Below are 25,605 nucleotides of genomic sequence, written 5' to 3' on the forward strand. Positions count from 1 at the left end.
GCCAGGTGCAGGTTACCCTGAGTGGGCACAGAAGGCATTCTGGTGGTAGGAGCATGAGAAGACAGAGTGGATACAAGGTGGACAGCTCTGCAGCGAGGCCCAGCCGGTGCTCTTGGCTCGCAGATTCTGCCTCCAATGATACTGGCTGCTGGGCACTGTCAGGCTCTGTGACTGGTCTGGGGCATGCTCTGTAGGCTGGTCTTGGTGGAGCCTGAAACTGCCCCATCTGGCCACATAGCCCTAAAGACAAAACCTAGCAACACGGAGTGACATGGACGTGCAGTCTTCTCGAACTTAAATTGGGTTAGTGGTTGTGTGTTAATGTGTTCCTGTCTGTTGGGTATGTTACACAGGAAAGAAAGGCTGGGTAACGTTTCTCTGTGTGCTGATCATTTCCTTATTTATAAAGTAAGTCTGTAGGGCTTACTCCAAGATGAGACCACTCTACACTGGTGCTGTTTTCTGAGCACTTCCACATCATCTGTATGAGCCTTGGTTTCATATACTGCCTGGTGTTTGTCTTGGAGGGTTTCTTGTGGGTAGGCCTCATCTCCCTAGTGAGACAGCAAGCTCTCTGAGGATAGGGAAGTAGCAGACTTCTTCCCAGAATCCCAGCAAGGCAGGACCACAGGGTGTGGACACCATAAGTGGTTAAGATACCCCTGTTGCTTGGTTATGGGCCACCTTCCGAGTACTTCATCCTTCAACTTCACTGAACTCTTCTGAGGCTGGAAGCATGAAGTGCTAGGGTGGACCATGAGCCAGGGAGCTTGGGTTGACATCCAGCTCTGCCGTCCTCTCGCTGTGCAGCCTTGAGCCGGTCATTTTACTCTCCTGTGCCTCAGTTTCCCCAGCTGTACAATGAGACAGTCATTGAAAATGGAGGTAAGGATATTTCAGATTCTTTTCCATGTTCATGCTTTCTTCACATACTCCTGTGACTTTCTGGGGATGTGAATCCTAGCCCTGTGACTAGATATACTGGAATGTCCCAGAGGATAGGGAAGAGGACCTTTGTCCCCTCTGCACCTTCCTTCTGGCCCTTCTGCTCTGCCTGCATCCACAGATGCTAAGATGGCTCCAGTTCAAGGTATTCTGTGCAAGGAATGCCAAGGCCAGAACTGCCTCTTCCATTTGGTGCAGAAAATAGATCTTAATGATGATGTGGAAGATTCAGAGTGCTCACATCCCCAAAATGCCTTTCCATGACCACCATGTCCTGCCTAATGGAGTATTTGGGGAGCCCACAGAGCCTGAGCTGATGCTGCCTGGCACTTGCTTCGTAAGAAGCAGCGACAGCCAGAGCTTAGGGTCTATTTGGGAGCCTAGTGTCCATGCTGTGAAGATGCTCTGTGATGCACGGAGTGACTCAGAGGCGAGGATTCCAGGCAGAGCTGTTGGGTGTGGGTCTAGGGTGGGAATCAGGGGTATCCTTCAGATGAACTCTTATTTTGCACAACATCATCCTATGAGAACAACTCTTTCTGGAGCCAGTGACTTAGTGCAGTCTTTCCCACATAGTTCCGGCAGCGCCAAGCCATTATTATGCACCACGGCAATAACCATCACCATGATAATAACAAAAGCCCATTTGTTCAGTCTCTTAACTTGGAAATAAATAAGACAGCTGATCCAGTGTGAGCTCCAGCTCTAGTCTATCTGCCCCATCATCACTTAATAACGATCACGGAGCCCCTGTGTGCACACGGCGCCCTGCCCAGCACTCGAGATATTAAATCCACCTAGAAACAGGGTATAATAATGCTGACCCCGCAGGGATGTTCCAAGAATTAATTCCTGTGGGCTCTCCATTCCGCTTTTCTCCAACACATTCAGTCTTAGGAACCCAAGAGTTGGTGACGTTTATCCCATGAATTAAAACATTCTGCTGTCGCCCCGGAACTCTTCATTACAATCCTGAGTCAATCAATGGCAGAGAGGAATACCATTTATTAGTTAAGTGGCTGCTATTGAATTCTTAATTTAAGTGGCTTTTAATTCAGTGTTTTCCTTGCTGCCCTTCATTTTGCCCTTGCTCATACAAATTTGCCCATTAAAGCCTGGTGTGGGGCCATGCTGATGCCTTTTATCTTGATTTTGTTGTGTTTTATTTTCTGGAGAACAGTTTTCAGTGGAGGAGAAAGCAAGACGCTCACCAGGCCTAGGGCAGGCTTTGCTGCCAGGAGCAAGGACGTCAAAATGGCTTTTCAGATAAGGTCATATGGCGAACATGGCCTTCACTGGTGTCTTGTGCTTTGGTTTTGCCAGCTCAAAAACTTTACTACAGTTCTCGCACCAGATATGAGTCACAGAGCTAGTAGGTGGGATGTGTCGACCATCTCCCTGACCGGAAGGGGGCTCTTGAGTGGTGGCTGTTGCAGTCTGCCTTGATCTGCTGCAACTCCAGGAGGTTACCCAGGTTGATCACAGCCACTCCTTGCTGTAGCGCATGTTGTTTTCAACAGCTTTATTGGGATATAACTGAATTACAGTTAATTGCACATGGTTAAAGTGGACAATTTGGTAAGTTTAGACTTATGCATACACCTATGACATCATCACCACATCAAAATAATAGACGTATCCTTCATCCCAAAAGTTTCCTATGTCCCCTTGTGATCATACCCTCCCACTCCTAGTGCCCAGGGGGAAAGGAATGCTCGGTGACAGATCTTCTCTCTGTGATTACAGATTATTTGCACTTTCTAGAATTTTATATAAATAGGCTCACACAGCATGTAATCTTTTTATGCAGTTTCTCTCACTCAACATAGTTATTTTGAGATTAATACAAGTTGTTGCATGTATCAATAGTTCATTTACTTTTATTGCTGAGCAGTATTCCATGGTTGTTTATCCATTTGCCTGTTGATAGACATTTGGGCAGTTTCCAGTTTTGGGCTATTACAAATAAAGTTTCTATGAACATTCATGTATGAGTCTGTGTGGATATGTTTTCATTTCCCTTGGACACGTACCTAGGAAGGGAATGACTGGACTGTGTGGTAGTATATCTTTAACTTGTTAAGAAACTGCCAAACTACTTACCAAAATAGTTGTGCCGTTTTCCATTCCTATCAGTGATACAGGAGAGTCCTAGTTGGTCTATATTGTCCTCGATATTTGGTATTCGCAGTCTTCTTATTTTCACCATTCTAATTGTTGTGGAGGGATATATCGTTGTGGTTTTGATTTTCATGTCCCTTATAACTAATGACACAGAACATTTTTCATGTGCTTACTTGCCAGTCATAAATTTTTTTTTTTTTGGGTAAAGTTCTGTTCAAATCTTTTGCCCATTTGAGGGACAGTTGTTTGATTTCTTATTGTTGAGCTTTGGGAATTGTATACTCCAGATATGTGGGTTGCATGTTTCTCACCTTCTGCAGTTTATCTTTTCATTCTGTTCATGGTATCTTACAAGGACCAAAGTTCTAAATTTTTATGAAGTCCAATTTTTCAGTTTTTTTCTTTTATGTATAGTGCTTTTTGTGTCATATCTAAGACATTATCGCCTAACTGAAGGTCAGAAAGATTTTTCTCTTGTTTTTGTCCAAAAATTCTATAGTTTTAGGTTTTACATTAAGGACAGTGGTCCCTCTTGAGTTTATTTTGTGTATGGTAGAAGGTATATATTCAGCTTTTTTGCAAAAGAATATCTCATTGTTTCATCAAAATTTGTTGAAAAGACTATCCTTTTCCAATTGAATTGCTTTTACACTCTTGTCAAAAATCAATTGTTTGTGGCTGGGCGCGGTGGCTCATGCCTGTAATCCCAGCACTTTGAGAGGCTGAGACAAGCAGATTATTTGTGCTCAGTAGTTCAAAGCCAGCCTGGGCAACATGGTGAAACCCCGTCTCTACTAAAAATACAAAAATTAGCCGGGTGTGGTGGCATGCGCCTGTAGTCCCAGCCACTTGGGAGGCTGAGGCCTGAGAATCGCTTAAACCTGGGAGGTGGAGGTTGCAGTGAGCTGAGGTCGCACCACTGCACTCCACCCTGGGCAACAGAGCAAGACTCAGTGTCCAAAAAAAAAGGCGGGGCACAGTGGCTTACACCTGTAATCCCAGCACTTTGGGAGGCTGAGGCAAGCGGATCACCTGAGGTCAGGGGTTCCAGATCAGCCCTGGTCAAAACAGCAAAACCCATCTCTACTAAAAATACAAGATTAGTGGAGCGTGGTGGTGTATGCCTGCAATCCCAGTTAGTCAGGAGGCTGAGGCAGGGAGAATCGTTTGGACGTGGGAGGTAGAGGTTGCAGTGAGCCAAGATCATGCCATTGCACTCCAGCCTGGGTGACGGAGCGGGACTCTGTCTCAAAAAAAAAAAAAAAGTGTGTTGGGATTGCATTGAATCTACAGATCAATTTGGGGGATAATTGACATATTAATAATCTTCCAACCTATGAACATGTTGTATTTAGATCTTTAATTTTCTGGCACTATTTATAGTTCTTAAAACAGATTTTGCACATCTATTGTTGTATTTATTACTGAGCATTTCATATATTTTGGTGTTACTGTCAGTAGCTTTTCTTATTTCAATTTCCTATTGTTGCTAGTATGTAGGAATACAATTAATATTTATATATTGATCTTATATATCGCAAACGTGGTACCACTCTCTTACTAGTTCTAGTAGCTTTTGGGGGATTTCATTGTATTTTCTACATAGATAACCATGGTGTCTGTGAATAAAAGCAGTCTTACTTTTGCTCCAATCTGGATGCTTTTTACTTCTTTTCTGATTGCACTGGCTAGAACATTCAGGACAATGTTGAATAGGAGTAGTTAGAGTGGATAGCCTTGACTTTTTTTCTGATCTTAGAAGAAAAACATTCAGTTGTTCATCATTAAATATGATGTTAGTTATAGGTTTGTTTATACATGTTAGTAGGTTGAAGAAGTTTCTTTCTATTCCAAGCGTATTTTTGTTTTCTGTTTTTTTCCTAGAGATGGGGTCTTACTCTGTCACTCAGGCTGGAGTGCAGTGGTGCAATCATAGCTCACTGGAGCCTTGAACTCCTGGGCTCAAGTGATCCTCCTGCCTCAGCCTCTTAAGTAGGTGGGATTATAGGTGCAAGCTACCATGCCCAGCTGATATTTATTGATAGGTTTTTTTTTTCTTAATCAGAAATGGATGTTGGATTTTATCAAATGCTTTTTCTGCATCTATTTGCATGATCCTAGTTTTTTTTTTTTCAGCTTGTTAATACGGTGCCTTACACTGATTTTCAAATGTTAAACCAACCTTTCAATCCTGAGATAAATACCACTTAGTCCTGATATTTTATCCTTTTAAAATATTGTCAAATTCTATTTGCTGAAATTTCATTTACAATTTCTGTATCTTGTTCATGAAGGATATTAGTCTGTAGTTTTCTTTTCTTGTAATGTTTTGTCTGGTTTTGCTGTCAGGGTAATGCTGCCTCATGGAATGAGTTGGGAAATATTCCCTTCCCTTCAGTTTTCTGGAAGAGCTCGTGTAGAATTAGTATAATTTCTTCTTTAAATGGTGGAATTTACCAGTGAAGCCAGCTGGGTCTAAAATTTTCTTTATGGGAAAGTTTTTAAGTACACATTTAATTACCTTAATAGATATATGGCTTTAAAGGGTATCTCTTTATTGTTTAGTTTTTGGTTCAAGTTTTTCAAAGCTCTGTTATTGGGTATATAGTAGTTTCCAATTGTTATGTCCTCCTCTTGATGAATTGATCCTTTTATCATTATGGAATTTTCTCTTTATTCCTGGTAATATTTTTGCTCTGAAATCTACTTTGTCTGACACTAATATAACTAGTCTAGCTTTCTTTTCATTAGTATTAGCTTGGTATATATTTTTGATCCTTTTTATTTTCATCTTTTTTTATATTTAAAGTGGGTTTCAGTTTATAGTTGGGTCTTCCTTTATATCCAATCTAACAATCTCTGCCTTTTAATTATAATGTTTAGATCACTTATGTTTAATGTGATTATTGATGTTTGGGTTTAGAGTTATCATCTTTCTATTCGTTTTCTATTCATCTCTTCTCTTATTTGTTCAATTTTTCCTCTTTTTATGCCTTCCTTTGGACTGAATATTTTTGTGATTCCCTTTTATCTCCTTTGTTAACTACCTGTATTTCCTATATTTGTATTACCTGTATTACCTCAGGTTGCTCTCAGGTTTATAATATATATCTGTAATTTCAAAGTCTACTTTCAAATGATATTATACCACTTCATGAATAGTATACAAACCTTACAATAGTACATTTTCATTTCTTTCCTTTTGACCTTAATGATAATATCATCATACATTTTAATTTTACTTTTACATATGTTATAAACCCCCATTATATTATTATTATTATGTGTAATTATCTTTTAAAATACAGATATAAATGCAAAAAACCATTTCTAAAGCTATCATTGCTTCGTCTAGATCTATATTTCCACCTGGCATCATTTTCATTGTGCTTGAAGAATGTCCTTTAACACTTCTTATAATATGGGCCTTCTATTTTTTTTTTTGAGCTTTTGTATGTATGAAAAAGTCTTTATTTTACCTTTGCTTTAGAAAGGCATTTTCACCATGTAGAAAATTCCAGGTTGACAATTTTTTCTTTCAGTATTTTAAAGATATTTCTCCACTGTCTTTTTGCCCACATTATTTTGTATGAGAAATCTGCTGTAATCCCTATACTTTTTTCTGCATGTAATGTGTCTTCCCTTCCACTCACCCTGGTTGCTTTTAATATTTTGTCTTTATTATTGGTTTTGAACAATTTGATTATGACATGTCTTGGTATACCTTCTTCATATTTCTTATGTTTCACGTTTCTTGAGCTTCTTGGAACTGTGGGTTTATAGTTTTTTTTAAAAAATAAAGTTTAGTAATTTTTTGGCTATTATCTTTTCAAATACTTTATTCCTGTCCTCCAACTCTCTCCTTTCCTCTGGGGACTCTAATTACACATAGAACAAGCTGCTTGAAGTTGTCCCCACAGTGCACTTTTGCTCTGTGCATTTTTAAAATTCTTTTTTCTCTATGTGTTTCTTTTTGGATAACCTCTATTGCTATGTATTCAAATTCCTTATTCTTTTTTGGAAAATAGGGGAGGGTGGAGGGAACAAAATCTTATCTGCTGTTGTTGGATTCTATCCAGTGTATTTTTCATCTGTAAAAGACTAAATTACAACACATCTGATTTAAAGATGGTAATTGGCTTTTATTTTCAATCTAGAATTGGGCGACACTTCATTCTACAAAATAGAATGAGTGTTCTAATGAGCTGAGCAGGGGAAGTTGGCTTTATAGACAGAAGGGCCCAGGAAAGAGAACCAAATAACAAAAATAGATTGGTCATTTCAAAGTTACTTTTCTTGTAAAGGTTAAAGCAGATAGGACTTTCTTATCATGCTGGCTAAAGCTTCCCTATTTAGAGATTTGACTATTATGTCTGTCTTTCTTAATTTCTTGGAAAGTCAGATAAACAACTTAGTTTCAGCTTGGTGGTGTGGAACTTCAGTGTGAGTGACTCCACTTTGGTTTGGTCTGTTGGGCCTACTGCAGGAGCTCAGTCCAAACCAATGGCCTCTTAGAAATTTTATTTAACACATTCTAAATATTGTAGTTTTCATCTCTAGAAGTTTTAGTCTTTTTATATCTTACTTTCTATATCTTAACTTTTTAAACATATGAAATACAGTTATAATACCTTTTTCATTGTCTTCCTCTGCTAATTCTAAGTTCTGGGTCAGTTTGGATTGATTGGCTTTTTCTCCTTAATATGGGCCATATTTTCCAGCTCCTTTGCATATCTGGTAATTTTGTATTGGATGCCAGACATTGTGAATTTTATCCTGTGTGCTGGACATTTTTGTATTCCTTTAAATTTTCTTGAGCTTTATTAAAGGGCTCAATTAAGATATTTGAAAATGTTTGACCCTGTTGGACCTTGCTCATAAGATTTGTTTGGTGGGACTAGATTCATGTGTAGTCTAGGATAGTATTAAGATCTTTCTTAGTATTTTAGCCCTGTGAATTGTGAGGTTTTCAAGTCTGGCCAGTGGGAACAGCATTATTCCTGATCCATGTGAGCATCATGAACAAACCATAATAGGTTCATTGCCTCATGTGCATGGCAAGTCAGTACACTGAGATACTGGATTGCAGCAGGGAAAGGTTTAATCATAGGGCTACTGAATGAGGAGATGGGAGGAAACCTCAAATCTACCTCCCCAAGAAGTTTAGGACTGGGGTTTTTAAGGGCTTTGGAATGGGCTGAAGTGTGGAGATTGTTGATTGGTCAAAGAATGCAGGGTGAAGTTGAAGCGGTATTGTTGTCTGGGGTGAATACACGGGGTTCGTCGTCTTGTGTCAAGAAGATTAACAACATGGACACACACACATGGAGTGGGTTAAGGAGCAGAAAATTTAATAGGCAGAAGAAACGAGAGAGGAGGGTAGAGGTGTCCAAAAAAGGGAAAAGCGGCAGACTGCAGCAAATTTTATAGGCAGGCTTGAGGAGGCAGAGCCTGATTTACATAGGGCCCACAGATTGGTTCAACCATGTGTGATGTTTACATAGCACAGCGTGGGTGGGAGAAGGCTGATCACTCCACCCTAATCTTATTATGCAAATGGGCTTTCCACTTGGCCGGGGCCATCTTGTCTGCTCCTTACTGTACACGTGGCTGGCAAAGAGAGAAGGGAAGATGCAACTGCCATTTTGAACTTGCCTATTCCCAGGTAGTATTTTGCTGCTGGCATTCACCCATGTAAGCTTCCAGCTTTCTTGTCTATGTCTGCAGCTTGATTTTACAGGCTGCTCTTTATTAGAAAATGGTTTGGGGGCTGCTTTTCATTAAAAAGGAAAACCTTACCGAGAACTCCCATACCCTCACTATCTGCATAAGTAATTTCTTCTTAACTCCTATATCAGAGTCATGGGACAAGGTGATGAAGAAACTGTATTCTCATGAGATTCACTTCTTCTATGGGCATCTTCAAGCTAGTTGGCATTAGCTGTTTTCCCGGAATTTAGGATCTAAAAAACAACTTAAGCAATTTTTGAGATCCTACCTTTTGGAACAATGGGGATGCAAGTGGTCAGTATCTAGTACTACTGTGACTTTCAGTTACAAGGAAGTAGGTCAAAGCACAGCCTGACTAATGCTTAATTATAACTATATTTCTGTCCAGAATTCTTGTTAACCCTATGAGGGTTACTTCAGTACTATTTCTTTTACCCCATTTTGGGTGGTTCTTTTCCTGGCCTTGGGTATTTTCCTGACATGTTTGCACTAATCGGTACTCTCATGATTACTTGAGGGGAGCCCTCTACAGATCTCTGAGGTTCTTTCTCTCTCTTCTCTCTGGTGCACTGTCCTGTGAACTTTAACTACCTTGATCTCCCTGGATGCTCAGCTCTGTCTCTTCTACTCAGGAAGAATGCTGGTGCCTCAATTCTCCCTTCCTGCTCTATGGCCTGGACACTCTCTCAAGGCTATAGTTTGGGCAATTGTAGGGCTCACATTATTTTTTCTCATCTCTCAGGCATCACTATCTTTCAGTGCCTCATGTCTGGTGTCTTGAAAACTGTTGTTTCACCTATGTTGTCTAGTATGTTTATTTTTCCTGGTGGGAGGGTAAATCCAGTCCTTGTTTCTCTACCTTGGCTGAAAGCCGAGGTCTGCCCTGGATCTTTATTTTTTTAAGTATTTTTAAAGGTATTTCTTTTACCTTGACTAGATCCCTGGCACGTGAGGGATTTTTTTTCTTTTTCTTTTTTTCAACCCCTATTCCACCATAACCCCATCAGTTTCGGAGCCCTGGAAGGCTCTGCCTATTCACCCACACAAATCTGAGTAATCCTATCCATCCTTAAAGGGCCAGCTCAGGGCACTGCTCCAGCAGCCTTTGCACTGCTGTAAGTCCAAGCACATCTCTTTCCCCTCCTCTCTACTCTATAGGTCTATACAATCTTTTCAATATTGACTTTGTATATGTATGTCTTCCTCTAAACTGGATGGATCTTTAGGGAAAACACTGGGGTTCATCATCTCTCTACATATCACCGTAAGAGGCAATCACCCCAAATCTCTACATTCATCGTAGAAACAGAAATTCCACTAATAAATGTCGGGGACTGCCTCCTTAACCTTGGTGCTCCATTTCCCTCCCACTTTCAGCATTCTGGCTTATTCCATGGTTGGAGGAGGAAGCCAGGTTGGCTCGGTGGGAGGGGAATGGCATCAGTGTGAGGTCACGCCACATCATCCAGAATGACAGCTCCACACCATGGTGACACATTGCAGGATTAAGCGATGCAGCTGGAGGAAAGAGGGAGACCTATGTCACTTAGACTACAAACAAAAGGGGGGCAGGTGCAAATGCAAAGCAGGGACCTGGCGGGAAGTGGCAGGTACACCTGAGCACACACCACCAGTGCCTGCAGAGAATGAAGGCAGGGAGAGAGGAGCCATGCCCCATGAGGGATTTTTTTATTATTTAAGAACAAGGAAACTGAGGCCCAGAGAGAGGAAGTAACTTTTTCAATCACAAAAAAGGAGTCAGTGGCAAGAGGGAGAACTAAGATATCTTTAGGCCCAAATGTACTTGCCGTTGTGTTATACTCTCTGTACAAGTTGTCCCAACTCACAGTACCTTCACAATGCACTATTCTTTCCATAGTGCTATGAAGAAATGGAAGCTCAGGAAGGTGGACAAACTTTCCCAAAGCCACACAGCTAAAAACATGTTTCAACCCCTGGGTTGAGTCCAAAGCTAGTAGTGCTTTATAACACAGTCTCCCAGTTCTTCTGGCTAATAGTAAGTGCTGCTTTTTTCAATTCTTTTAAAAAGTTTATTTGTTCTTTCATTAATTCATTCTCTTAACAAACATTTATTGATTACCTTTTCTATATCAGTCACAATATTAAGTGCTAGATAAAAATATGGGTAAAAACAAATGAAGCAGTGTCATTGTCTGGGGTAAATACCCAAGATTCATCTCACACCAGAGAAATTGAGAGCGTGGACATGCAAGAAGTGAGTTTAAGAGCAGAGCTTTAATAGGCAAAAGAAAGAGAAAAGGGAATAGCTCTCTCTCCTGCAGAGAGAGAGAGAGAGGCACCTGAATGGGTCTTCCAGTTCCATGGTGAAATGCACGGGGTTTTATAGGTGAGCTTGAGGAGGTGGTGTCTGATTCACATAGGGCCTGAGAGATTGGTCAGAGCAGGTGTGACGTTTGCATAGTCCATGAAGAAGCTGGCCATCCCACCCTGGTCTTTTAGTATGCAGATGGGTTCTCTACCTGGCCAGTGCCATATTGTCTGTTCCTTACTGTACACATGGTTGACAAAGAAAAGGGAAGATGGAGCCGCCATGTTGAACATGCCTAGCCCCAGGTAGCCTTTTCCTATTGGCACAGCTGCTGGCATTCACCTGTGCAAGGTTCTAGCTTGCTTTTTCAGGCTGCAGCTTGATTTTTCAGGCTGTTTTTTGTTGGAAATGATTTGAGGGTTGCTTTTTGTTAAAAGGAAATCCTTACTGAAGACTCTTTTACCCTCACTATCTGCCTAAATCATTTCTTTTTAGATCCTGCATCACAAGTGTGGTCCTTACTTCCCAGGGTCCCTCCCCTAGTATGAATGTTAGAACTAAGAATACAAATAAATGCTATCAACTATTTTATATGCTACAATAGGCTTGTTTGTTTTTTCAAACATTCTCTTTTATTTTCTTTATTTCTGGGGGCAGACAGGTTCTTGCTCTGTCACCCAGGCTGGAGTGCACTGGTGTAATCATGGCTCAATGCAGCCACAACCTCCTGAGCTCAAGTGATTGTCCCCCTCCCCGCCCACCCATTCTCCTGAGTAGCCGGGACTACACAACCACGCCCAGCTAATTTATTTTTATTTTTATTTTTAGTAGAAACAAGATCTTGCTATGTTGCTCAGGCTGGTCTTGAACTCCTGGGCTCAAATGATCCTCCCACCTCAGCCTCCCAAAGTGCTGGGATTATAGGCATGAGACACTATGCCTGGTCAGATATTTTACTTTTAAACACATGCCAAAGTTTAAGTTCAAGCAAATCACAAGAAAAGAAGCATTAGTGGGTTAATTCAGAGATTGTCTCCTATAGAAAAATTTTATAGAAAAACAGGATGATTAAGTAATCACTGTTAGACTGGATACAAAAAAAAAAAAAAAGGATTGTTTCAAGATCATTAGATCCTGACTGACAGTCAGCTGAGTGGGTGGGTATCTGGCTTCCCAGAAGAGGTCTTAATCTCATTAAAGTTTATCAGAAAATTGCTTAAGCATTTTATCAATGCTAATTTCTTCCCAGAAAGAGGTTGGAAATTACATCATGCAAAAAGGTGCTGTCCCATTCCAAGTTTGGGACTGGGTTTTTTTTATTAAGTATGGGCACATACCACAGTGGAGCAAAAGAGAGATCAGGTCAATTCCACCACGAGGGCAACAGTTAGTGAAAACTAGCACATCTGAGTGTTATATGGCAGGCAGTGTTCCCTTCACTTGACAGATATTAACTCATTAATGCTCACATAGTGCTGTGAGGTAGGGGCTTTTCTTATTCCCTTTTCTACAATGGAGGAAAGTGAGGCACAGAGTTTAACTAACTTGTTCAAGGTCTCCCAGCTAGGATCTAGCAGAAAGATCAGGAAGGTATCACAAGGAAGGTGGGTGAATCTGTTCCCCAAGGGGATGATGGGAAAGAAAATATTCTGGGAAGACTGGACCCCCAATCCCATTCTATGCTATGAAGCTGTGCTTGTTTTCAAAGATGTTGGGGGTTCTGAATCAGTGGAACCACTTGACCCCCACGCATGTCACTGGGGAAATCCATTTGGGCTTGTGCCTGGGTTTTAGAGGGTGGCTGAGTCAAGTCCCAGCTGTGTTTCTACACCATGTGTTCTGGTTTGGGCAAAGTGGAGACTCCCCTCCACCCAACAGCTTTCAGACATATAAGCAAAACTTCCGGCCAAGGCAAAAACACATTAGCTCTGCCGGCCATGGACAGGTGGCTGGAGTGGTTTCCAGGGTCATTTTCGCTCTAGCCTTAGTGTTCCATCTTATTTTGTTTTCTTCCTCCTTTGTTCGACATATTTCTGCGTTGCCTTTAAACTCCACAGCAGAGGAAGTGTTAAAAGTGGTGGTAAGAAGAGTCTTGCTATTGTAGTGTAAATAAAAGTAAAGATGATAAAGTTTTACAGGGCTATGTACAAATTGATAGTTGGTGCAGTATTACTTCAGGCACAGGAAGAGCCTTTCAGAATCTAACCTGTTAGAAATTACAAGAGCTTCTGTGTGAAAATTTAAAGAGAACATTTAAAAAATAATATTTCTTATGTCACCTATAAAATTCTACTAACCCCAATCCAACTATTATATTATTTTTACATATTATCTCTTCTAAATGTAATACATGCTGGGAGTGTTGTCTGTGGTATATGCCTACTATTTTGTATTCTGCTTGTTTTCAATGACCAGTGGATCATAAACATTTTTCATGTTTCTGCATAATTATCATTTTAATGGCCACGTAATATTCCATTGTGCAGAGGTACTGTAATTTATTAAACCATTCCCCTTAATGTTGGCCATTTATGGTTTTCAGTTTGGGGCTTTTATAGATAACACTGCAGTGAGCATCTTCTTGCAAATAGCTTTTTGCTGCTATTGAATTTCCATAGGAATAATTCCTAATAGAGGCATTACTAGTAAAGGACACAGACATGTATATGGCTGTTTCTCTATATTGCTGAATTGCTTTGCAAAAATATTATTTAATACAGTGCCATCACTCTGGAATGAAGCTACTAGCTTTTTCTCCACTTCAATAGCAGTTAGCAAAAACTGTTTTTTCTAATTTGACAGATAAAACAGTATTTCAACTTGCTTTAATTTACATTCCTTTGTTTACTAGTGAAGATTACTATTTCTCCGTGTATTTGTTTATATTGTATATAGTTTTCTGTGAATTATCTGTTTGTTTATCTGTTATGGTCTTGGTGTTTTTATAAATTTAAATGCACTCTTTGTAGGTGATAACTATTAATCATTATTCAAATACTTTGTTGTCCTTTTTAATTTTTATTTTTATTACAGAAAAGCTTTATATTATGTATGGAAATTGTCAGTCTCAATCTGTGAGTACTTCTTATTTTTCTGAAGAAGAGATAGTAATTCTTTCATTTATCTCTTGTGTGTTTTATATGCCTTTCATTTAATCATTTATTCAACATCGAGTTACCAGGTGTCTTTTGTGGGCCAGATACTCTTCTAGGTTCTGAGAATATAAAATTTTCATCTTCTTGGAGATTATATTTTAGCGAGAAGAAAGACAATAAGCAAAAACATAACTAATATGCATGGCAGCAATAAATCTTATAAAGAAAAAAATAAAGCATAGTCAGAGGACAAACAATGACCAGGGAAAGATTTAGTGTTCAGGAAAGGCCACTGACAAAGTGACATTTGCAATAGGGAAGACAGGGAGGGCCAGTATCAAAAGGTATCATTCGAGTAGACCTGGATGAGATGACAGAGGGAACAGAAAGTGCAAAGGCCCTGAGATGGGAACATATGTGGCATCCTGAGTTTATTAGTTTGTTCTCTCACTGCTATAAAGAACTGCCTGAGACTGGGTAATTTGTAGAGAAGAGAGGTTTAATTGACTCACAGTTTGCATGGCTGGGGAGGCCTCAGGAAACTTACAATCACGGTGGAAGGCGCCTGTATTAGTCTGTCCTCACGCTACAAATAAAGACTTACCTGAGACTGGGTAATTTATAAAGGAAAGAGGTTTAATGGACTCACAGTTCCACATGGCTGGGGAGGTCTCAGAATCATGGCAGAAAGTAAAAGAGGAACAAAGTCAACGTCTTACATGGTGGCAAACAAGAGAGCTTGTGCAGGGGAACTCTTATTTATAAAACCATTAGATTTTGTGAGACTTATTCACTACCACAAGAACAGTACGAGGGAAACACCCCCATGATTCAATTATCTCCACCTGGCCCCGCCGTTGACACATGGAGATTGTTAGAATTCAAGGTGAGATTTGGGTGAGGGCACAGCCAAACCATAGCACCTCTTCACAGTGGGGTGGCAGGTGAGAGAATGAATGCAGGAGGAACTATCAAACACTTATAAAACCAGCAGACCTCAGATCTCGTGAGAACTCACTGTCATGAGAACAACATGGGGGAAACTACCCCCATGATCCAATTACCTCAGCCTGGTCTGTCTCTTGACATGTGGGGATTATGGGGATTAAATTCAAGATGAGATTTGGGTGGGGACACAAAGCCTAAGCATATCACTGAGAAACAGGGAAAGCCATGTGTTTGGAGTGAAGCAGAAGAGGTGGAGAATTGGAGGAAACAAGGTTGTTACCAGATGGTTTGGGGCCAAGGACACTGGATTTAATCTGAGGGAGATGGGAAGCCGCAAAGTTGAGAGGGCATGAAACAGACATCTGATTTACAGTTTAACAGGATCACTGGATATTTTTATATTTGAATCATTTTGGCTGATTTAACTCTCCAGGTATGTAATCACATCATATACAGGAGATATTTTTGTCTCTTCTTTTTCAGTATTTATTTCCCTTGTGGTGTCTTTATCTTTTTTGTCGTTGTTTTTAAAAACTTTCCAGACAATGTTAAATAATAATATTTTTATGAATGATTTCAATGACAATGATAATAGTAGGCATCTTTGTATATTCTGAATGTAGAGGAATTATTGCTAATTTAGATATGGATGCTCTATGCTGTTAACAGGAATTCTTTTTAATTCTAGTTCTTAAATTTTTATTAGGAATGGTTGTTGATTTCTATAAAATACCTGTCAAGTATGCATTAAAATTATAAGATGCTTTTCCTGCTTAGTGTCTTGATGTGGTATTGCATATTAATAGAACCCCTTATATGAGGCAATACTTGCTTGCAACCCTGGGGTAATCCCACTTTGTCATGGTATAATTTTAGTGTATATGTCATTGAAAACACTGCTATTCTTTTATGACCTATCCGTGCTCATGGTCCGCTCAGTCTAGCCCCCTCTATCCCTGACTTGGTCCTGCCCTGACTGTGGTTCAGAGAGCGGTGGGGGCATAGGTGACCAGGCAGAGGCCAGGGTGTGTGTGCGTGTGGTGGTTGTTGGGGGCGTGGGATGGGGGGTGTCAAAGCACTCGATGATTTCGCCAGCATCACAACCTCAAGTACGATATGGTGTCTCATCCTTTTAAGTTTTAGTTTTTAACAAGATATGTATGCCTATAATTTAAAGAATCGGAGAGTTTAATTAAAGTTATTACAGAAAATAGCAGTCCTTTTCCCATCTTACCTTATTTTCCATTTGCGAGAGACAATTACTTTTTTCTTAGAAAAAAAGTGGTTATTTTATTTCCATTTTCTTTAAGTAACAGGCTTATACAATTATTTGTCATTTTTCTATTTTAAGCTCTATTATTATTATTATTATTGTTTGTTTGTTTTGTTTTTTGAGACAGAGTCTCGCTCTGTCGCCCAGGCTGGAGTGCAGTGGTGCGATTTCAGCTCACTGCAAGCTCCGCCTCCTGGGTCCACGCCATTCTCCTGCCTCAGCCTCCCAAGTAGCTAGGACTACAGGTACCCGCCACCACGCCCGGCTAATGTTTTGTATTTGTGTTAGCCAGGATAATCTCGATCTCCTGACCTTGTGATCCATCCGCCTCAGCCTCCCAAAGTGCTGAGATTACAGGTGTGAGCCACCGTGCCCGGCCTAAGCTTTATTATTAACTGACTTCCTACTATGGAAGATGACAGTTTAGCTCCCTTGACCCCATATTCACACTAGAAACACACTCCCATATTCCCTCTTTATACCATAATTGTGATTAGATCCAAATTTAGTATTTACAGCATATTATTGTGAAAATGTACTTCGGTTACACCTGAGCTATATGATTCCGTTTAGGCACAACTTTTGTTTTCTGGAATTAATAATTGTTTTTGTTTGTATGTTTGATGCTTAGTTTTCTATGTATTTATTAATAATTCCATCCCCAACATTCTTTAACTGGATAAATACCTTCCTAATCCTTTCAAATACATCAGGCAATCTGTCAGTTTCATCTCCTTGTTGAAATCTCTCTGGATACTTTGACCATTTTTGTCTGATTGCTTTCTGGAGCACAACTCTCAGCCTGGGCTCAACCAGCTCTAGCATTCTAGGAATTCCCCCTTCCTCTCTTCTGTTTGGATGTCCTGTTTCCTGAATCTAAAATCTGTTCCTTTCTTGGTTTGCCTCCTTGTTTTGATGGAGCGCATTCTCCAATAACTTTATGAAAAAAGATGCTTGAGATACTTTCTTCTTCTTTCCCTCTATTCCTTAAAAAAAAGTTTTTACTCTTGAGCATATATACCATAGAAAAATATATAACTTTCATTTTTTCTTTTTTTTTTTGGTGTCTTGATCTATTTTTTTATTTCAATAGGTTTTTAGGGGAACAAGTGTTGTTTGGTTACATGGATAAGATCTTTAGTGGTGATTTCTGAGGTTTTGGTGCACCCATCACCTGAGCAGTGTACACTGTACCCAGTGTGTAATCTTTTATCCCTCACTCCCCTCCCACCCTTCCCAAGTCCCCAAAGTCCATTGTATCATTCTTATGCCTTTGCATCCTCATAGCTTAGCTTCCACTTATAAGTGAGGACATACAATGTTTTGTTTTCCGTTCCTGAGTTACTTCACTTACAATAATGGTCTCCAACTCCATCCAGGTTGCTGTGAATGCCATTATTTAATCCCTTTTTTTGGCTGAATAGTATTCCATGGTGTGTGTGTGTGTGTATATATATATATATATATATATTACATTTTTTTCCACTTGTTCATTGATGGGCATTTGGGCTGGTTCCATATTTTTTCAATTGTGAATTGTGCTGCTATAAACGTGCATGTGGAAGTGTCTTTTTCATATAATGACTTCTTTTCTTCTGAGTAGATACTCAGTAGCGGGATTGCTGGATCAGATGGTAGATCTACTTTTAGTTTTTTAAGGAATCTCCACACTGTTTTCCATAGTGGTTGTACTATTAATAGTTTACATTCCCACCAGCAGTGTAAAGGTGTTCCTTTTTACCACAACCACATCAACATCTATTATTTTTTGATTTTTTAAATTATGGCCCTTCTTATAGGAGTAAGGTGGTATTGCATCATAGTTTTGATTTGCGTTTCCCTATAATTAGTGAAGTTGAGTATTTTTTTCATGTTTGTTTGCTGTTTGTATATCTTCTTTTGAGAATTATCTATTCATTGCCTTAGCCCACTTTTTGATGGGATTAATTGTTTTTTTCTTGCTGATTTATTTAAATTCCTTGTAGATTCTGGATAGTAGTCCTTTGTTGGATGCATAGTTTGCAAATATTTTCTCCCACTCTGTGGGTTGTCTGTTTACTCTTCTGATTATTTCTTTTGTTGTGCAGATGCTTTTTAGTTTACTTAAGTCCCATCTATATTTATTTATTTATTTATTGGAGATGGAGTCTCACTCTGTCGTCCAGGCTGGAGTGCAATGTGGCAATCTCTGCTCACTGCAAGCTCCACCTCCTGGGTTCACACCATTCTCCTGCCTCAGCCTCCCGAGTAGCTGGGACTACAGGTGCCTGCCACCATGCCTGGCTAATTTTTTGTATTTTTAGTAGAGATGGGGTTTCACCATGTTAGCCAGAATGGTCTCGATCTCCTGACCTCATGATCCACCCGCCTCAGCCTCCATCTATTTGTTTTTGTTTTTGTTGCATTTGCTTTTGGGCTCTTGGTCGTGAACTCCTTGCCTAAGCCAATGTCTGGAAGAGTTTTTGTGATGTTATCTTCTAGTATTTTTACAGTTTCAAGTCTTAGATTTAAGTCTTCAATGCATCTTGAGTTGATTTTTGTACAAGCTGAGAGATGAGGATCCAGTTTCATTCTTCTACACGTGGCTTGCCATTTATCTTAGCATCATTTGTTGAATAGGGTGTCCTTTTCCCACTTTATGTTTTTGTTTGCTTTGTCAAAGATCAGTTGCCTGTAAGTATTTGGCTTTATTCCTGGGTCCTCTATTCTGTTCCATTGGTCTAAGTGCCTATTTTTATACCAGTACCATGCTGTTTTGGTGACTATGACCTTATAGTACAGTTTGAAGTTGTGTAATGTGATGCATCCAGATTTGTTCTTTTTGCTTAGTCTTGCTTTGGCTATGTGAGCTCTTTTTTAGTTCCATATGAATTTTAGGATTGTTTTTTCTAGTTCTGTGAAAAATGATGATAGTATTTTGATGGGAGTTTCACTGAATTTGTGGATTGCTTTTGGCAGTCATGGTCATTTTCACAATATTGATTCTAACCCATCCATGAGTATGGGATGTGTTTCCATTTGTTTGTGTTGTCTATGATTTCTTTCAGCAGTGTTTTGTAGTTTTTCTTGTAGAGATCTTTCACCTCCTTGGTTAGGTATATTCTTGAGTATTTTATTTTATTTTTTGCAGCTTTTGTAAAAGGGATTGAGTTCTTGATTTGATTCTCAACTAGGTCACTGTTATTGTACAGCAGTGCTATTGATTTGTATACATCATTGGTTTTGTATCCGGAAACTTTACTGAAATCATTTATCAGAGCTAGGAGCTTTTTTGTGTGGGGTGGGGAGTAGAGAGTCTTGCTCTGTCACCCAGGCTGGAGTGCAGTGGCATGATCTTGGCTCATTGCAACCTCCACCTCCCAGGTTCAAGAGATTCTTGTGCCTCAGCCTCCCAAGTAGCTGGGATTATAGGCGTGTACCACCATGCCCAGCTAATTTTGTACATTTTAAGTGGAGATGGGGTTTTGCTGTGTTCTCCAGGCTGGTCTTGAACTCTGTCCTCAAGCGATCCGCCTGCCTCGGCCTCCCAAAGTGTTAGGATTATGGGCATGAGCCACCACGCCTGGCCAGATCTAGGAGCTTTTTTTGATAAGTCTTTAGGGTTTTCTAGGTATAGGATCATACCTAGTGGGTATTCTTGTCTTGTTCCAGTTCTCAGGGAAAATGGTCTCAACTTTTCCCTGTTCAGTATAATATTGGCTGTGCATTTGTCATAGATGGCTTTCATTACCTTAAGATATGTCCTTCTATGCTGATTTTGCTGAGGGTTTTAGTCATAAAGGGATGCTAGATACTGTCAAATGCTTTTTCTGTGACTATTGAGATGATCATGCAATTTTCGTTTTTGATTCTGTTTATGTGGTTTATCACATTTATTGATTTGTGTATATTAAACCATCCCTGCATCCCAGATATGAAACCCACTCAATCATGGTATATTATCTTTTTGATATTCTGCTGTTGGAATTGGTTGGCTGCTATTTTGTTCAGGACTTTTGCATCTATATTAATCTGAAATACTGTTCTGTAGTTTTCCTTTTTTGTTATGTCCTTTCCTGGTTTTGGTGTTAGGGTGATACTGGCTTCATAGGATGATTTAGGGAGGATTCCCTTTTTCTCTGTCTTTTGGAATAGTTTCAATAGGATTGGTACCAATTCTTCTTTGAATGTCTGAGAGAATTCAGCTGTGAATCCATCTGGTCCTGGACTTTTTTGTTGACAATTTTTTTTTTATCACCATTTCAATCTCACTGCTTGTTATTGGTCTGTTCAGAGTTTCTATTTCTTGCTGGTTTAACTTAGGGGGATTGTATCCATTTCCTCTAGGTTTTCTAGTTTGTGCACATAAACATGTTCATAGTAGCCTCAAATGATCTTTTGTATTTCTGTGGTATTGGTTATAATATCTCCTGTTTCCTTTCTAAGTGAGCTTATTTGGATCTTCTCTCTTCTTTTCTTGGTTAATCTTGCTAATGGTCTGTCAATTTTGTTTATCTTTTCAAAGAGCCAGCTTTTAGTTTCATTTATCTTTTGTATTTTTTTAATGTCATTTAATTCTGCTCTAATCTTGGTTATTTCTTTTCTTCTGCTAGGTTTGGGTTTGGTTTCTTCTTGTTTTTCTAGTTCCTTGAGGTGTGACTTTAGATTGTCAATTTGTGCTCCTTCAGACTTTTTGATGTAGTCATTTAATGCAATGAACTTTCCTCTCAGCACTGCTTTTGCTGTATCCCAGAGGTTTTGATAGGTTGTGTCACTATTATTGTTCAGTTCAAATAATTTTTAAATTTCTATCTTGATTTCATGGTTGAACCAACAATCATTCAGGAGCAGATTATTTAATTTCCATGTCTTTGTATAGTTTTGAGGGTTCCTTTTGGAGTTGATTGCCAATTTTATTCCACTGTGGTCTGAGAGAGTACTTGATATCATTTCTGTTTTCTTAAATTTATTGAGACATGTTTTATAGCCTATTTTATGGTCTATCTTGGAGAATGTTCCATGTGCTGATGAATACAATGCATATTCTACAGTTGTTGGGTAGAGCATTCTGTAAATATCTGTTAAGTCCATTTGTTCTAGGGTATAGTGTAAGTCCATTGTTTCTTTGTTGACTTTCTGTCTTAAAGACCTGCCTAATGCTGTCGGTGGAGTATTGAAGTCCCCCACTATTATTGTGTTGCCATCTATTTTATTTCTTAGATAGTAGTAATTGTTTTATAAATTTGAGAGTTGCAGTGTTAGGTGCATATATATTTAGGATTGTGATCTTTTCCTGTTTAACTGGTCCTTTTATCATTATATCTTGTCCTTCTTTGTCTTTTTTTAACTATTGTTGCTTTAAAGGCTGTCTTGTCTGATATGAGAATAGCTACTCCTGCTCATTTTTGGTGTCCACTTGCATGGAGTATCTTTTTCCACCCCTTTACCTTAAGTCTATGTGAGTCCTTAAGTGAGTCCTTAAGTCTATGTGAGTCCTATGTGTTAGGTGATCTTGAAGACAGCAGATACTTGGTTGGTGAATTCTTACCCATTCTTGGTTGGTGAATTCTTACCCATTCTTACCCATCCTGCCATTTTGTATCTTTTAAGTGGAGCATTTAGACCATTTACATTCAATGTTAATGTGCTACTCTATTCATTGTGCTAGTTGCAGCCTGAATATCTTGTTTTTTTTATTTCATTGTGTTACTGTTTTATAGACCCTGAGATTCATGCTTTAAGGAGGTTCTATTTTGGTGTATTTCAAGGTTTTTGTTTCAAGAAGAGAAATCTAAATCTTTGTTTCAAGATTTAGAACTCCTTTGAGCAGTTCTTATAGTGCTGGCTTGGAGTGGTGAATTCTCTCATCATTCGTTTATCTGAAAAAGACTTTATTTTTCCTTCATTTATGAAGCTTAGTTTTGCTGGATACAAAATTTTTGGCTGATAATTGTTTTGTTTAAGGAAGCTAAAGATAGGACCTCAATCCCTTCTAACCTGTAGGTTTTCTGCTGAAAAATCTGTGGTTAGTCTGATAGGTTTTCTTTTATAGGTTACCTGATGCTTTTGCCTCACAGCTATTAAGATTATTTTCTTCATCCTGACTTTAGATAACCTGATAACTATGTGCCTAGGTAATGATCATTTTGTGATGAATTGCCTGGGTGTTCTTTGAGCTTCTTATATTTGTCTGCAAGGCCAGGAATGTTTTACTTGATTATTCCTTCAAATAAGCTTTACAAACTTTTAGATTTCTCTTCTTCCTCAGGAACACCAATTATCCTTAGGTTCAGTAATTTAACATAATTCCAAAATTCTAGGAGGCTTTGTTCATTTAAAATTTTTTTTTCTTTGTTGGATTGGGTTAATTCAAAAGCCTTGTCTTTGAGCTCTGAAGTTCTTTCTTCTACTACTTGTTTGATTCTATTGTTGAAAGTTTCCAGTGTATTTTGCATTTCTCTGAGTGTGTCTTTCATTTCCAGAACTTGTGATTGTTTTTTATGTATCTATTTCTCTGGAGATTTTTTTGTCCATATCTTATATTATTTTTAAAATTTCTTTAAGTTGGTTTTCACCTTTCTCTAGTGCCTCCTTGAATAGCTTAATAATCAACCTTCTGTATTCTTTTTTTGGAAATTCAGAAATTTCTTCTTGGTTTGGATCCATTGCCGGTGAGCTAGTGTGATATTTTGGGGATGTTAAACTACCTTGTTTTGTCATATTGTGTCCGGAATTGGTGGGTTCTTGGTCTCACTGACTTAAAGAATGAAGCCGCGGACCCTTGCGGTGAGTGTTACAGTTCTAAAAGCGGCGTGTCTGGAGTTTGTTCCTTCTGATGTTCGAATGTGTTTGGAGTTTCTTCCTTCTAGTGGGTTCGTGGTCTCTCTGGCTCGGGAGTGAAGCTGCACACCTTCGCAGTGAGTGTTACAGCTCTTAAGGTGGCACATCTGGAGTTGTTCGTTCCTCCCGGTGGGCTCGTGGTCTCGCTGGCTTCAGGAGTGAAGCTGCAGACCTTTGCGGTGAGTGTTACAGCTCATAAAATCAGTGTGGACCCAAAGAGTGAGCAGTAGCAAGATTTATTGCAAAGAGCAAAAGAACAAAGCTTCCACAGTGTGGAAGGGGACCCGAGCAGGTTGCCACTGCTAGCTTGGGCAGCCTGCTTTTATTCTCTTATCTGGCCCCACCCACATCCTGCTGATTGGTAGAGCCGAGTGGTCTGTTTTGACAGGGCACTGATTGGTGCATTTACAATCCCTGAGCTAGACATAAAGGTTCTCCATGTCCCCATCAGATCAGTTAGATACAGAGTATCGACACAAAGGTTCTCCAAGGCCCCACCAGAGCATCTAGATACAGAGTGTCGATTGGTGCACTCACAAACCCTGAGCTAGACACAGGGTGCTGATTGGTGTGTTTACAAACCTTGAGCTAGATACAGAGTGCCGATTGGTGTATTTACAATCCTTGAGCTAGACATAAAGGTTCTCCGAGGCCCCACCAGAGCAGCTAGATACAGAGTGTCGATTGGTGCATTCACAGACCCTGAGCTAGACACAGGGTGCTGATTGGTGTATTTACAATCCCTGAGCTAGACATAAAGGTTCTCCACATCTCCACCAGACTCAGGAGCCCAGCTGGCTTCACCCAGTGGATCCCGCACCGGGGCTGCAGGTAGAGCTGCCTGCCAGTCCCGCGCTGTGCGTTCACACTCCTCAGCCCTTGGGTGGTCGATGGGACTGGGCGCCGTGGAGCAGGGGGTGGCGCTCGTGAGGGAGGCTCGGCCACACAGGAGCCCATGGAGGGGGTGGGAGTCTCAGGCATGGCGGGCTGCAGGTCCTGAGCCCTGCCCCACGGGAAGGCAGCTAAGGTCCGGTGAGAAATCAAGCACAGCGCTGGTGGGCTGGCACTGCTGGGGGACCCAGTGCACCCTCTGCAGCCACTGGCCCAGGTGCCAAGCCCCTCATTGCCCCAGGCCGGCAGGGCCGGCCGGCTACTCCGAGTTCGGGGCCCGCCAAGCCCACGCCCACCCGGAACTCCAGCTGGCCCGCAAGCGCCACAGGCAGACCCGGTTCCCGCTGGCGCCTCTCCCTCCACACCTCCCCGCAAGCCAAGGGAGCCGGCTCCTGCCTTGGCCAGCCCAGAAAGGGGCTCTCACAGTGCAGCTGTGGGTTGAAGGGCTCCTCAAGTGCCACCAAAGTGGGAGCCCAGGCAGAGGAGGCGCCAAGAGCGAGTGAGGGCTGTGAGGACTGCTAGCATGCTGTCACCTCTCAATATTACCAGAATTGTTTTTCTGGTTTCTTATCATTTGGGTAGATGATGTCAGAGGAAAGATCTGAGGCTCAAAGGCTGCTGTTCAGATTCGTTTGTCCCACAGAGTGATCCCTTGATGTGGTGCTTTTCCCCTTCCCCTAGGGATGGGGCTTCCTGAGAGCCAGACTACAGTGATTGTTATTGCTCTTCTGGGTCTAGCCATCCAGCAGACCTGCCAGGTTCTGAGCTGGTACTGGAGAGTGTCTGCAAAGAGTCCTGTGGTGTGATTCATCTCCAGGTCTGTCAGTCATGGATACAAGCACCTATTCCAGTGGAGGTAGCAGGGGAGCGAAGTGGACTTTGTTAGGGTCCTTGGTTGTAGTTTTGTTTAGTGCACTGGCTTTCTTGAATGCTGGTTGTGCTAGCAGTTGGTTGGCCTCTAGCCAGGAGGTAGTGCTTTCAAGGGAGCATCAGCTGATACAAGCTTGCCTAAGGTCTCCTAGATAAGTATTTGGGTTTCTTAGGTGATGGGCAGGGCCATAGAGCTCCCAAGCAATTATTTCTTTTGTCTTCAGTTACCAGGGAGGGTAGAGAAAGACCATCAAGTGGGGGAGGAATTAGGTGTTTCTGAGCTCAGACTCTCCTTGAGTGGGGCTTGCTGCAGCCACTATGGGAGATGAGGGGTGATTCTCAGGCCAATGGAGTTATTTTTCCAGAGGGATTATGGCTGTCTCTGCTACTATGTCATACAGGTCACCACGGAAGTGGGGGAAAGCCATCAGTGACAGGCTTCACCAAGCTCCCACACAGCCATCAAGGCCAGTCTCACTCCCACCGTGCCCCACCAACAGCACCAAACTGGTATCCAGGCAGCCGGTGAGTGGGGCTGAGATCTTGCCCCAGGCTACAAGGCTTCCTGCTGAGAAAGCAGGAAGGGCTTTCAGGTCCCACCACTCCCCTCCTGCCACAGC

The 25,605-nt window shown here is 40.7% G+C and overlaps 2 protein-coding genes across 3 annotated transcripts in view; one reads left to right on the top strand and one right to left on the bottom strand.

Moving 5' to 3' along the window:
- Positions 1–25,605, top strand: part of ZBTB7C (zinc finger and BTB domain containing 7C) — a 387,518-nt gene that overhangs the window by 141,799 nt on the left and 220,114 nt on the right. The window lies entirely within an intron of this gene.
- Positions 10,142–10,676, bottom strand: ZBTB7C-AS2 (ZBTB7C antisense RNA 2). Its single transcript, XM_032152369.1, is given in 2 exon segments — positions 10,142–10,328; positions 10,330–10,676. Coding segments are annotated over 2 exon segments (534 nt in total).

The sequence above is a fragment of the Hylobates moloch genome, unplaced genomic scaffold (assembly GCF_009828535.3).
Source record: "Hylobates moloch isolate HMO894 unplaced genomic scaffold, HMol_V3 SCAFFOLD_5, whole genome shotgun sequence".
NCBI lineage: Eukaryota > Metazoa > Chordata > Mammalia > Primates > Hylobatidae > Hylobates > Hylobates moloch.